General features: G+C 33.7%; 1 protein-coding gene across 1 annotated transcript; it reads left to right on the top strand.

The window, feature by feature from the left end:
- The first annotated feature begins 4,424 nt into the window (after window positions 1-4,424).
- On the top strand, window positions 4,425-14,043 carry LOC133182791 (stress-induced-phosphoprotein 1-like). Its single transcript, XM_061317635.1, has 13 exons — window positions 4,425-4,510; window positions 6,731-6,940; window positions 7,299-7,440; window positions 8,400-8,550; window positions 9,199-9,403; window positions 9,601-9,727; window positions 10,417-10,519; window positions 10,736-10,856; window positions 11,104-11,200; window positions 11,575-11,736; window positions 12,781-12,884; window positions 13,222-13,385; window positions 13,755-14,043. Exons 1-13 carry the CDS (start codon window positions 4,487-4,489, stop codon window positions 13,825-13,827), a joined length of 1,683 nt encoding a protein of 560 aa, XP_061173619.1. The 5' UTR covers window positions 4,425-4,486; the 3' UTR covers window positions 13,828-14,043.

Below are 14,043 nucleotides of genomic sequence, written 5' to 3'. Positions count from 1 at the left end.
CCACTGCGCCACGCGGGCGACCCATGACTTTTGAGTGAGAAGAGATTGGACTTTCAAATTTCACATGTACATTACCTGTAACAAGACCTTTCCAAATATACTGTGAATTTTGACCCGGTGACCTTGACCTTGAAGTTTGACCTACATTTCAAAAAAAAATTATCATTACATTAAATTGGTCATAACTTTTGAATGAGAAAAGGTAGGGATTTCATATTATACCTGTATATTACCTGTGACAAGACCTTTCCAAATATATAATACGATTTTGACCCCATGACCTTGGCCTTGAAGTTTGACCTACTTTTCCAAAATTTTATCTTTGCTCATAACTTTTGAGTGAGAAGAGATAGGTCTTTTATATATGACATGAACATTACCTGTGACATCAGCTTTCGAAAATTTACTATGTCTTTTGAACCCTGACCTTGAAGTTTGACCTACTTTTCAAAAATTAATATTACTTTAAATTGGTCATAAAATTTGAATGAGAAAAGGTGGGGCTTTCATATTAAATATGTACATTACCTGTAACAAGACCTTTCCAAATATACTAGGGTTTTTGACCCCATGACCTTGACCTTGAAGTTTGACCTACTTTACAAAATTTTTATGTTTGCTTATAACTTTTGATTGAGAAAAGATAAGGCTTTCATATTTGAAATGTGCATTACTAGTGACAAGGTGTTTCCGATTATGCTATGATTTTTGACCCTTTAACCTTGACCTTCATATGAATTAAAAAAATAATAACTTTGGTGATTTCTGTTGAATGACATATGATAGGGCGTTCATATTTGACAAGTGCATTACCAGTGTCAAAATGTTTCTGAATATGCTATGATATTTGACCCCATGAGCTTGACCTTCAAGTTTGAACCAATTTTCAAACATTTCATCAGTGTTGCTAACTTTTGAAGGAGCAAAGATAGGGCATTCATATTTGACTCGTGCATTACCTGTGACAAGCATTTCCAAATGCACTATGATTTTTAATCACATTACCTTGACCTTGAAGTTTGACCTAATTCTTTAAAAGTTGAGCATTGCTAATAATTTTTGATTGAGAGAAGATATGGTATTTACATTTGACATGTGCATTACCTGTTTCAAGACTTTTCCGATTGTATACTCTGGTTTTTGATATTTTTTTTTACATGTGCATTACTTGTGACAAAACATTTCGGATTTTATTATGATATTTGACTTCATGACATTGATCTTGAAGTTTGATGTAGTTTTGAAAAGCTTAATTTATGTCTTTTTGTATAATGCACAGACAAGACAGGACACACTAAGACAGTTACAACATGCCATATATGTATAATGGCATCCCATCCACTAAGACACCGAAAGCGGGGGACCACAATTCTTTGAATTTGCTTGTTTATTAAATGTAGTGCATAGTTATGATAAGCAAGGATGCCTCTTCCAAAATTGTGAAATTCATGGCCACGGGGTCGGGGGTTCTGGTCGAAAGGGGGGGGGGCTGTATTGATTATATAGTGAAAATGCATGAATTCCTTGAAAATCTTCTTCTCTGCTCCTGGATGTTAAACAAACTAAGTACATAGTTATGATGAGCAAGAGTTCTTCTTCCAGAATTGTGAGTTTCATGGCCCCTAGGTCAGATGTTCTGCTGTAACAGTGGGATTCTTTTGATGATATACTGAAAATGCATTAATTCTATTAAATAACCTTTTCTGCTCTTTGGTATTGAGCAGATAAACAAAGTGCATAGTTATGATGAACAAGGGTGCTTCTTACAAAATTTTTAAAACTTGTGGTCTCAGGGTCAGGGATTCTGGTGTTTCGGAGGGGGGGGAGGGGTCATATTGATAATATAGTGAAGTGTGTTAATTCTTTGTTAATCTTCTACTAAGTGCGTAGTTATAATGATTAGGGTACCTCTTCGAAATTTGTGAATTTTTTTTACCCTGGGTCATGGGTTCTGGTGTTAGGGTAGGGCTGTGTTGAATCTGTAGTGAAAATGCATCATTTCTTTGAAAATCTCCTCTGCTCCTGGGCATATTGGAAGCAAACAGAGTAAAAGTTTTAATAAGCAGAGGTATTTTTACCAGATTTTTGAACATCTGGACTATTTGATCAAGTGTTCTGGTCCTGACCAGGGTTCTATTAATTTGTATTCTACTGAGAGAAGGTATTCCCCTTTGCCATTCACTTTTGATATTTAATCATTGTAAATAATGTATTTGAAAGGTTAATAGAATAAGAGAATTTAATGCAAGAATTTTTATTGTATAAAATAAAAAGTACTTTCTTAGTATTAATGATTAGGTAATCTTGTAAATAATAGAAAATAAAAAAGAGACAAAAATAACTTATTAAATGTTCTTCAAAGACCAAGAAAGACCAGTGTGGGAGGTTATAATATTGGGTTTAAATAGTACGTACAGAAGCACTAATAGTTTGTTAATAGTCTGCATTGTGATAATAATAAATGGGGGGGGGGGAGAGATTAAACTTAATTTATGAGTTGTTACTGAATTGTAGACTAATTATTTTGTTGCATGGGAAGAAATTCTGTGGATTTTCTCCGGTATAGCTTTAGACTAAATTTAATCTAAGCGAAGTTAACGCTTATCTTTATATTACCCATGAGAGTGATGCGAGACAAATGATGTCAGCAGTGCTGAGGGAAGGGTGCAAAACTAGAGGGACTTGCACACTACAGATTCTCCTTAGATTCAGAAATATTTGAAGGCTATAATAAAAAAAAAACCGCTAAATTCCAAGATTAATTCAATTAATTCTAAATAAAATTGAAATAAATTCCACATGCAAAAAATGTAGAAGAACGCGTGGTAGCAAAATAATTGATCACGTTAATGGAAATGTATGCTATAATCAATGACATCCGAAGAAAATATTTGTAAAAGTAATTTTTTCATTAGATCCACCTCTCCAAGATTCTGACATCAATTTTCGCGAATCACTCTTAGGGGAATGTCGGTGATTAGCGTTAATAGCACTTGTATTGAGTTCAGCTCACAGCTAAATCGGACGGGATTTCTTGGGATGATCCTGATCATCCTATTTCTCTTGCTTTTGGGCAACAAAGCTTCATCTATCAGTTAATTTTATACTCTATGCAGGCGCAGATCCAGGATTTTATTCCCGGGGGGGGGGGGGGGGGTCCATCCCAGTCAAAAAAAAAATTTAATCCAAAAATTTCTTGACAAGCAAAAACAAACAAACAAACAAACAAACAAAACAAAACAAAAACGTAAAATCCATTTCACAAACGTGAAAAACACCTACTTCGTTATGGTGATGGTGGGATAATACACGTTTCTTGGGGGGGGGGGGTGTCAAAGTCATTATTTATTTGCTTCATTATATACTTTTAATAAATTTGCAAATTGCAGGGGGGTTGGGTTGGACCCCCCACCCCCACCCCACCCCTCTATAGATCCGCGCATGTCTATGGATCCTCTAAATTGTTGTATTATACTCAGGTGACCGTAAGGGCCCTTGGGCCTCTTGTTTTATTTTTTTTTATTTGGGGGGAGGGGGTAAAGTCATTGTATGTATAAATAACGATTTTAAAATTTTTATTTTCATCTTCTTAATTTTTTATCTTACCAGGCTTTCGTAGATAATTCAGGTCCTGGGAAGGGGCCGCGCCATGCGCCATATGCGCATACTGTCGAAAAATGGCGCAATGAAATAATGGTGCGCAGCGCCATGCGGCGCACCCCGCAAAATGCGGGTATGCATGTTTTATTACTTCGTAAGTTCATCCAGAGACATATAATAGATCTCTGGTTCATCGCAGTCCGCGCTATCTTTCTTCATCGAAGTTAGATGGAATCTGTGATATATTAAATAATAAAAATCGGAACCATCATTCGGCATATTAACATCCACTGGCAAAGAAACAGTTTTTTTTTCATGTTGTTCGATTCGTAAGTGTCAAGTCGTTTTCGGTGGTTGACCACCATGACCACAGCTTTACGAAAGTCACGCACATGGAAAATTTATATACCTTACAATGAAATACTTTTTCAACGAAGTCCACTTATTTTAGCCTGTCCCGTTATCTCTAAATCGGCATCGTTAAAAAATGGTGCTTTTGGTTTAAATATAATTTTTCTAAATACTTGTTGGTTAGAATCTAGATGAGATTGACGGAGAAATCATTTGTACTAGTCAATGTCATATGACTTGTCAATTCCTATCGCATTTTTCTTTTTAATTTTCCTAAATTTTATTGTCAGAGATATATGCATTATCCTATAGCATCATACTATGATTTATTTTAGAATGGCCCCAATATATTTCCCCTCGGCCCCTTAAATTTCAAAATGGCCCCATCATTTTACGAACAGTGGGGCCATTGGCCCCACCTGTTGCTTGACCTTCCCAGGCACTGAGATATAAGTACCAAATTTACAATTTGTAGTACACACGAGTTTCCGTACGAAGAAAGGGCAGTAATTCTGAGAAATTTCGAGAAGAGAACATGGCTGACGTAAATAAGAAGAAGGTAGGGAATAAGAAATTCTGTTTATATTCTTTTAGCTGTGGAAATATTTAGATGTATAATTGTTATAAAGAAAGACTTCATGTCGAATATTTGTTGTTTAGTAGCAAGTGTGCCTGTTAGTTAGCACCCGGCATCAGAAAATTGCACGTGTTTCTTCTCCGATCCCGAATTTAAAAACATCGCAAATTCTAGAAATGGGTATTGATAACCTACGAATTGTTTATTTTTAGTTAATTCCAATCCAATGTCATTAACTATTTGTAATGTATTTAAGCACAGTATTGTTTATTCAATCACTTTATTATTAAAAAAAAATTTAGTTTCATTTTTTTGTGGTTGCCAGAATCCAAAGTGCGAGGATTTATCAGTTTGAATTTGATATCGAGGAAGTGTTATTGAATATTCTAGAATATGCTGTGGAGAAAAAAACTCTACATGTGATTTGAGACATACGTAGCATTAAGTACCCTCTATACACTAGTGATAAATGATTTTTGGATATTGAAAAAATTATATCACATGATATAGTGTAAAATGTCAATATTAAATTATCTTTTTCATTTTCAACAGTTTATCTGTCATTCATCCCTAGGAAAAATGTTTAAAGACAAATGTTGATATTCAGAAATCACTGTTGCTTAATTAAATGGGGGAAAATACATGCAAATAAATTGTTAATCAATATATCTTGGCCTAATAAAATGGTTAGAAAGCCTGAATTGATTGCAAATTGAATGATGCTCTGTATATTTAAATTTATTTCATTTTGGATCTAAGGGCTGGGCAGATCACTCTAAATGCATAAAAATACTATGGAATTAGAACCCTTAAGGTCCTAAACTAACTTTTTAAAAAAAAAAAATTTTGGTATTTGAGAAAAATAAGAAAGTGAGGAAATGAGAAGATCAAACATGTTAATTTAGGAAAAACCTACTGCAGCTGGGATCCCAACCTTGTCCTAATGATAGCTCATAGCAAGCTGATCGCTCAGCAGTGTTTTCCCTTTATTTTAAAGTAAAAGGCTAGAGTCCAATGATCAGGGGTTAAGGAGGCTGTCCAGACCCCCTTGTGAGTCAAGGGTGAAACCCTCATTGGGGGGGGAAGGCTGAAATCGATTATATGCATTTTAGGAACCATTTGGAGAGCTCTCATATCACACAATGTTTTAATTTCAAACATTTTTCAACATGGAGTAAATTGTTACATAGATAATTACAGAACATTCTTAAAACCCCTTTGTCAATTTGAGGTTGAAGACTGTTTAATTAAGGAGGGAGGAATGTAGTAAGCTGGGCAACATGGACCAGGAAATCAGCAAGGGTGGCTCAGTGGTAGAGCACCTGGCTAGTAATGCAGGGGTCCTCTGTTTTATTCCCTGCTGATTATATATTTGTTCATTTCTTTTTCCTCTTGTAATGGCCACCAGGGCTTTTTGATGGGGCCTCAGGAGGGGGTCAAAAGTTGAACACAGGAAAAGGAAGAAAAAAAACTTCGAAAATATTTTTGAGAACAGCTTGGCCACAAATAGTTGTAATCATTATGTAGAATCAGTGGTATATTTAAAATTTCACTAGGTTGGGGTGCAAATGGTAAGACTTCAACATATATAGGATTATATTGTAATTCTTGTTGACAACAAGTCTACAATTTGTGAGCTTACTTGTTTTTAGTGTCAATCAATATTGTGTTAATTAACACAGTAAGGTGTTTTATTCACACATTTTCTTGAAAAGGAAATGTGACTCGGGCAAGCAGCATGGCCCATGTTAAATTTTCTGACAACTGATCTATTTGACCATTGTCTGATTACCACATTAGTTTTCCATTTAAAGAGAGGCATTTCTTATTAGAACCTTTTAAAGAGTTGGAAGTTTGATACTTTGGCTATTCATACTAATTTGTATGTCCTCTCTCTGAGGTTTAAGATTCACATTCATATTTTGCTCATTGATAAAATTACAAGTAGGCCTATGTGCAACTATTTAGAATAGAACTTAAATAAAATTGCTCTCTGCAAATTATATTGCTTAAATTAGAGATACATATGATAGGCTTTTCTCTGTTGCTGAATTTTTGTTTTGTTTTTTTTATGATTTTTGTCATCAGAGCTTCTCTGTCTTTGCCTTCAGCAGTGCATTGGGCAGTGATAGCACCTGACTGTTAAACTAAGTAGAATGTTTTTGATATACAATATGCCCCTCCAGCCCTGAAACTTTTTAGGCAGAAGCCCTGAAAAGTCAAGGAAATGAGGCATTAAGTCAGGGAAAGTTTGAGGAGGCCATAGAGAATTATACTGCAGCGATTCAGCTGGACCCTGATAACCATGTACTGTACAGCAACAGATCAGCTGCTCTCACTAAAGCAGGGAATTACCTGGAGGCTATTGGGGATGCTGACAAAGCAATTCATCTGAAGCCAGACTGGGCTAAGGTAGGTACCACACATTTGTTCAGTTCATTTCCATTTGCAACGTTGTGTGTTGAAGAAATCTTGAAAGAGATAGCAATTTTAAAATCTGAGCGAGTGAACTCTGTGTTACTCATGTTCATTGGTAAATTGAAACCAATGGGTAGCTTAATGGTATTATATATCATGAAATATCATCGAAATCTTGAAAGAGATAGCAATTTTAAAATCTGGGCAACTGAACTCAGTGTTACTCATGTTCATTGGTAAATTGAAACCAATAGGTAGCTTAATGGTATTATATATCATGAAATATCATGTCATTAAGCTAAAGAGATGGAAATAACTGTGTTGAGGAATGTGAATTGTTTTCTGTTTATAGGGATACTCCAGGAAAGGCACCGCCCTGTGTTGTCTGAATAGATATGAAGAAGCAAATGAGGCTTTCTCTGATGGTCTTAAGGTGGACCCAGACAATGCAGCTCTCAAAGAAGGACTAGAGAAGACCGAAGAGGTTCTTACAGGTAAAAAGTATTCAAAGAGATCAATATTGTGAATTGCCTACATTTCACAAGTATTTTCTGTTTTGCAGAACTAGAGCAAGATATTTATTTGCAAGAGCTATATAATTTTTTCATGAATCCTGCATATGATAAGTAATGAGTGACTTAACCTTGTTTTTTCCAGAGAATTTCTAATTCTGTGTCAAGTTAAATTTTTAGAATTATTGTAAAAATAAAGTTCACATGAATGATGATAGATCATTTCAATTAACACATATGTATTTACTATTGTACCTCTTTTGAAACTATTTTTAATATGGTTATTGTGGTCATTATAATCATCACTATATCAATTCCCTAGCAATGACAGCTATTGTTTTTGTTTTTCAATGTTCATGTATATTATTGTAAAATTGTGAATCTTTGTAAGTAATTAAGATTTTATGTATGGGAGAGGACTATCTAAGTGTTTGGAACTTGTGTCCAATCCCTTTGACATATTGTCAACAAGTACAAAACAATGATGGTAGGTGAAATAGTACTTGGATATTACATGTACAAGGTTCACTTCTCAGTGCAAACACAATTCTAGACTTCGAAAACTTCACTTAGGCTTGATATTGTTGATGGAATAAATTCATTATTGCACCAAATAGCAAGTGGTTCAGTGGAATACACTGCTAGATGTAAGGAGTTCTAATCTTTAAAAGGATTAGGATATGAATGTGCCATTGAACAATACAGAATATATAATTATTGTTTACTATTATTTTCCTGAATCACACACAGGTGAGGAATAGGAAACTGTAGTGAATTGGGCTGAGAGATGAGAGTCTATTAATTTAAACACTTGTAGTATCACAAAAACCATGGATAAGTAAAAGCCTCGTGATATTTTCATTGTTTGAAACATATCATTTTCTTTGTCATTTGGGAATTAAAAGTATTTAAATTGTATTAAAATGGATCCTTCTTTGTAGGTCCTGGAAATAGCCAGCCTATACCGAGTCCTTTTGCAGGTCCTGATGTTATGGAGAAGTTACAAGCAAACCCTAAAACCCGAGAGTTTCTTAAACAGCCCGATTACTGCGATATGATTGAAAAGCTCCAGAAAAATCCTAATGACCTCAAGTTAGTACAAGCTATCATATTTTTTTTATTTTTCAGCTGTAAGTTACCAAACATAAGTAAAGAAATTAAGAGATCACAGGAAATTATGGAAGGATATGAATACAGTATTTGAAAATGAACAAATGTATGGTATATTTAGAGTTCTAAAAAAAAAACTTAATTGTCGGACAGTAAGTAATATTTCACAGGTCCAAATGTGTGATGAAAAGAAAAGCATTTTAACCCCTGTAATTTACTGTAATATTAGAGAGGATTTTGAAATGTATGAGATAAAGAAGAAATAGAGATGATATAATAGGGAAAATATGCATAAACTCCATTTTTATTAAAATATGAAATAAAATGAATCATTGCCACGGATATTTTGATAAATCAAAATTTTCTTCTTTTCATCAAGGGCAGATAACTCTTCAAAAACGTTTAAGGTGCAAAATGGCCTGCTTCTTATATATTATCAGTCATATATTATCAGTCATGTGAATTTGATTCATTTCATCGTTATCTAGCAATACATATTTGACTAGTATAAAATGATTCAAAATTGTTCAATATCATTTCATTATACATTGAATACCTTAAAAATATTGAATTTTAGACTTGATATATCTTTCTTGGTGTTTGAGTTATCTATCTTGATTTCCTTTACAGAGACATGTCAGATCCCAGAATAATCACCACTCTAGGTGTACTCCTGGGTTTTGATATCAGCACACCTTCAGCTTTCACAGAGGAAAACATGGAAATGGACAAACAGCAACCTCAGACTTTCCCAGAATCTCAAAATGCCTCATCTCCTAACCCCACCCCCTCTGAAAAGTCAGCTACTAGTAGTACAAAGAATGTTAATTCAAAGGTGATGTCAAGAGACAGAAGAGGTTTAAATGAAAAATTACAAGAGCTGATTGGAAAAGTACTGGTGTTCTTGTACATCACCTTTCCCACCAGAAAAAAAAAATTAAAAATTTAGTGATTGGCATGGAAAAAAATATCATCTAGTGATTTTAAAACAATTAGAAGAAGTTCCTTAATTTTTACTTGTATCATTGTTAGGCACTTGAAGAAAAACAAAAGGGTAATGCAGCATATAAGAACAAAGATTTTGAGACAGCCCTCACCCACTACTCTGCAGCAATTGAACTAGATCCAACAGACATCACATTCCGCAATAACAGAGCAGGTTGGTGATTGTAAGATATATAAGAAATCTAAACCACTTTACAACATGTCTTCCTAAAAAAAGATCCCTAAGTTACAGGGTATTTAACAACATTTTTTTTCTCTATTGGTCAGAGACCAGGGCCCCAATTTACAAAGGAACTTCAGACTTAGACCAAAAAATGTTTTTGTGAATTATTTTCTCCTTTACATTAATTTGAAAAAGGTATACAAGCTACACTAAAATACATAATTCTCGACTTTGATGAAAGGGTTGCCATATTGACCAAAAATTGAAATTTCTGTGAAACTCTTTCAAAAAGCTACCGGGTACTCCTCCTACAGTTTAGGTCTGATTTTAGTAAAACTTTTTACATAAGTAGACTGTAGTAAAGATATATAATTCTTTTTATTAATTTTGGATTTTGATGAATGGTGCTGCCATGGTTACTATAAAATAATAGAAATTTCTGTGAAACCATTTCTAAAGGCTTCTCTTCCTACAGCTTTAGTCCAGTTGCAATAAAACTTGATACATAAAGAAACTAAACCAAGGATCATTATTTTATTTATTGCTCTTGCTATAGTTTCAAGTCCAAGTACTACTTTTTCTTCGTTTGTCATAAGTACAAACCAGTAGAGCTACCGTCTTGTCAGAGACTTCAATCTGGTTTAGAAGTGTTCTTTTATGCTCTCATTTATATATTGTAGCGGTGTATTTTGAACAAGAAAACTATGACAAATGTATAGAAGAATGTGAAAAGGCGGTGGAAATTGGACGTGAAAATAGAGCAGATTACACACTTATAGCAAAGTAAGGATTTTATTTTTAATATCATTGCCACTTAGTGCAGTTTGCATTTCTTGATAATGTGGCATTGAAGAAGTGTAAGATTAAACATAGCTATGCCAGATTCTCTGATAGATAAAGAATATGTAAGTTGAATGCAGTAGATAAATCCTACACATGAGAAAAGTGATAAATTTGAATCAATTTGTTAAGTAGAGGAAATTTTGTTTCTTGTTTCAGAGCATTAGCCAGAATTGGTAAGGCTTATATGAAAAAAGATGATGAAGAGAACGCTCTACGCTACTTTAACAAGTCTATCTCTGAGTACCGAACGCCAGAAATTTCAAAATTAATTGTAGAAGTGAGTGTGGTTTATAATCTGTTGATGCTTATTGATTGCTGAAATTTCTTTAATAAGAATTTGCTACTGCAAAAGCAGTTCATTTTACAAACACCGGTAACTTAATTAAAATAAAGAAATAATTAAAATCAACACGTGTTAACACATAAAAACTTGTGATGTAAGGCATGACAGTGTAGGTAAAATTATTCACATTATTGAAATGTATTCTTAAGTCAGATTTCTGTAAACTTGTTTACATTAACAGATAGAGAAGAGAATGAAGGATAAAGAACGCCTTGCTTACATCAACCCAGAACTGTCATTAGAGGAAAAGAACAAAGGCAATAAATTATATCAAGAAGGTAAATGTCTGAAACTGTGACTAAATAACACTTTGATACATGGATAGTTTTGGTCCTAAAAATGTCAAATTAGTTCATTTTTGACTGACATCACCTTTCAAAAAATACAAATAAACACCGTTAGATTATAAACTGGTAAAGGACATGAAGTATTGGAAGTAAATGTTGAAATACGGGATTAAGTCTTTTTTACATATCACTTGATTCATATTTGTACATTACTACTTGGGGGGTAGTACTTGGGATATACATTTCCTCTCGGTAACAACAAAAGATATGTAGTAAAAAGAATCCTGTGAACTCTAGAATCTTGTTAATGTTAGCAATATGGCTTTTAGAAAAATGGAAATATGAACAATTATTTTTTTCAACAGGCAAATATCCAGAGGCTAAGAAGCATTATGATGAAGCTATCAAGCGAAATCCAGATGATGCCAAATTGTACAGCAATAGGGCGGCCTGCTACACAAAACTAATGGAATTCAACTTGGCTCTTGCAGATTGTGACAAATGTATTGCACTGGATCCCAAATTTAGTAAGTTTAATCATTCTACAAGGGTAAAGTTGCCAAGTTGATAAAAAGAATTTTTTAGGATTATTGATAAAATATACAGGTTGTAATACAGATGTAATTTCCTGGGCAAGGGGTTATTGAACTTGAAATTGAAATTGGTGAATATTGGCACGAGTTGGTTATACAAATGCACAAGCTTGCGAGTGCATTTGTACTTCTACGAGTGCCAATATTCACCAGTATAATTTCAATGACTCCATTATTATATGGTTAAAACATTTTCCCATTGATTTATATTAACTATTAATTAAAATTAAATAACTCAAAATTAATGAGAATTTTTCAGTATCAGTATATAAATTAAAACTGCAATGTCAGTGTCAGTATCACGTCATTTCAATGACCCTACCAAGCGTTATGATTTGCTTATTGAGGTTTTATTGAGGCTTATAGGTACCAAATTACTCTTAATTTCAATTTTGTCTGAAAATATAGAAACATCTTGATTAGCTGCCACTATCCATCATAATTATTGACCATTGAGTGGTTGGCTAGATGACATTTTTTGTTTACATTATTGAATGCTTGCATTCAAAATGTTTCAGGTCATAATTTAATACATAATATTAATTGAGCCTTCAATAAAACACCAAGATATTGCACGCTAAAAATTTCTAGACTTTGATAGTTTTATATTATAGATTATTTATTACCTATATAATAAATAGAAGATATTATCTGTATATCAAAATTCCTTGTGGTTAAAAATTGTGTGATGGGTACCCATGAAATCCACAAAAAATGAACCTCCATGAAATAGGATGCTTCCACAGTAAATATGATAGAAAACCTTAGATAGTGGGAGGCAAAAATCTTGAAATAAGAAAGTCATGTTTGGTCCATAGATAAATATATAGACAGACTCTATTCTGCATGCTATCAAAACTGCAAGCAAGAATAGAAATTTCCTAATATTTCATATAGGTGTTAAATGATTGTAATTTTAACATGGTTCAGTAAATAAGTTTCACTGTATTAAAATTTGAAATGTTCTGTATTAAACAGTAAAAGGTTATCTAAGGAAAGGAGGGATTCTGCTGGCAATGAAGGAACCCACCAAAGCTATATCTGCTTATCAGAAAGCACTGGAGCTTGATCCAAAGTCTGAGGTAGGATCACGTCCCCTTACTTCTATTTGTATATTTGAGATTATGGATTGCCTGCTTTCTTTTTAAGACCTCTACAGCATTTTAAGTTATTAACAAAATTGTTTTTTTTTTCTCCAAATAAAAATGCATAAGGTATATAAAAAGATACATGTATAAGCCAAAAAATACTAGGGACTTTTCTGATCAAATTCTAAACCATTTCAATATGTTGAGAAGGATTCTCATTTTCGATTGTTCTACTGAATTTCAGAGCCATTTTCTTTAAGTTTTATACAGGTGTTTATTGTTTAAAGTAATAAACAAGCAGTTTTAAATTGTTACTTAATCCTTTCTGTAGGAGGCTCAAAAAGGGTACCGTGATGCTTTAATGGCTGAGGGTAGTGACCCTGAGGCTGTCAGAAGACGAGCAATGGGGGATCCAGAGGTTCAGGCCATTCTAAATGACCCAGCCATGCGCATGATCCTGGAACAAATGCAGAAAGACCCCAATGCTGTCAGAGAGTAAGTACAGCATTTGCTTATGTTTCTAGTGAGGTTTCTCTGGACTCTGGACTTGTGTCAGAAACTTTTAAAGAGCATTTGTGTTTATCAAACATACCTGCTCTTTGTTTTTTTTACCCCCAGGGTGACATGTTGTTCATTAATATTGTTAATTGTGAATCCTATATACTAGTACTCTCTCACATCATTTTTTTTTTCAGAATTTGTGAATTTTTCTGTATGCTGTAGACTACCTGTATCCCATCCCCCCACCCCCCACCCCACAAGAGATCTTTTAAATTTTGTAAAGCATGGTATTTTATTGTATTGCATATTTAATATTATGATTGCTCAAAATGAGAATATAAATATTTGGTTCCTTTATTTTAGGCATTTGAAAAATCCAGACATTGCTGCAAAGATCGAGAAACTCCTGGAATGTGGCATAATAGCTATTCGTTGATGAATGCAATAGGATACTAGTTTTTATTCTCAAAGTATGAAGAAATGAAAAAGACCGAATTCGGAGATTAACACTCAGAACTTTCTGTTTAATGAGGACCAATCAGTGAATGAATTGCTTCATTTAATGTGTATTTTAATGTTTCAATGTACACAAAAAAATGATTCAAACACAAAAAAATTGATTTGATGTTCAGTAAAATATCAAATTGCTTGA

This window comes from Saccostrea echinata, unplaced genomic scaffold (assembly GCF_033153115.1).
Source record: "Saccostrea echinata isolate AGI-Se365-2 ecotype Australia unplaced genomic scaffold, CSIRO_AGI_Sech_v1 ptg000009l, whole genome shotgun sequence".
Lineage (NCBI taxonomy): Eukaryota > Metazoa > Mollusca > Bivalvia > Ostreida > Ostreidae > Saccostrea > Saccostrea echinata.
This window is presented reverse-complemented; position numbering and strand designations above follow the sequence as displayed.